Genomic DNA, 690 nt, shown 5'->3' on the forward strand with positions numbered 1-690 from the left:
CCAGAAAGCGCCGCGAAGTTGGGAAAGGGGGAGAGGGGGAGGGAAACAAATTAACCCGTCCCCTTCCCCAAATTTCTCGGCAGCAGGAACGGCCGTCTCCGCGCGATGCGGGCGGGCGCGCTCCCCCCGCCGGACAACAAAGGCCGGGCCGGGGCGCGGGGGGAAACTTCCCCGGCACCTGCCCCCCCCCCCCCCCGGCCCCCCCCCCCGCCGGCCGGGGGGCCGGGCCGCCGCTCTCACCTGGCCTGCGCTTCGTCCAAACTCTGGTCCGTGATGGTCATGATCTGCTGTAAGATGTCTCCGATGTCCTGCTTCCTGCCTGCCTCCCCCTCCGCCCCGCCTGGTCCATCCTGCATGTGCTGGGACAGGCCCGGGTGCCCCGGCATCCCCACCCCGCTGTGCGTGTGCATCAGCCGCGGCTGGTCATCCATCGCCGGCCCCCGGCCCCCGCCCCGCCGCCGCCGCCGCCTCCTCCTGCCCTGGCTGCCGGGAGCGGCGCGGCTGGGCTGGCCGCCTGGCTCCTCGCTTTCTTTTCTTGCTCGCTTTCTTCTTCTTCTTGCCTCCCCCCCTTCTTCCTCCTCCTCCTCCTCCTCCTCCTCCCCAGCCTCTTCCTCTTGGCTTTTTATTTATCCTTCACGCTGGCGGCCGGCTCCGCGGCGGGGAGGAAGAGGAGGAGGAGGAGGGAAAAAA

At 70.0% G+C, this 690-nt stretch overlaps 1 protein-coding gene across 5 annotated transcripts in view; it reads right to left on the reverse strand.

Annotated features, from left to right (window-relative positions):
• The window catches only part of PBX1 (pre-B-cell leukemia homeobox 1), a 138,684-nt gene extending 138,000 nt beyond the window's left edge, over positions 1 to 684 (reverse strand). For all 5 annotated transcript variants that reach the window (XR_775278.1, XM_010581674.1, XM_010581704.1 and 2 more), the window contains exon 1: positions 241 to 684. Coding sequence is in view for 4 of the 5 variants with exons in the window: in XM_010581674.1 (XP_010579976.1) it covers positions 241 to 431 (191 nt within the window). In the remaining variant the exon portion in view is untranslated. The remainder of the gene's footprint in view (positions 1 to 240) is intronic.
• Positions 685 to 690: the final 6 nt, after the last annotated feature.

This window comes from Haliaeetus leucocephalus, unplaced genomic scaffold, assembly GCF_000737465.1.
Source record: "Haliaeetus leucocephalus isolate CR32 unplaced genomic scaffold, Haliaeetus_leucocephalus-4.0 Scaffold76, whole genome shotgun sequence".
NCBI classification, from domain to species: Eukaryota; Metazoa; Chordata; class Aves; order Accipitriformes; family Accipitridae; genus Haliaeetus; species Haliaeetus leucocephalus.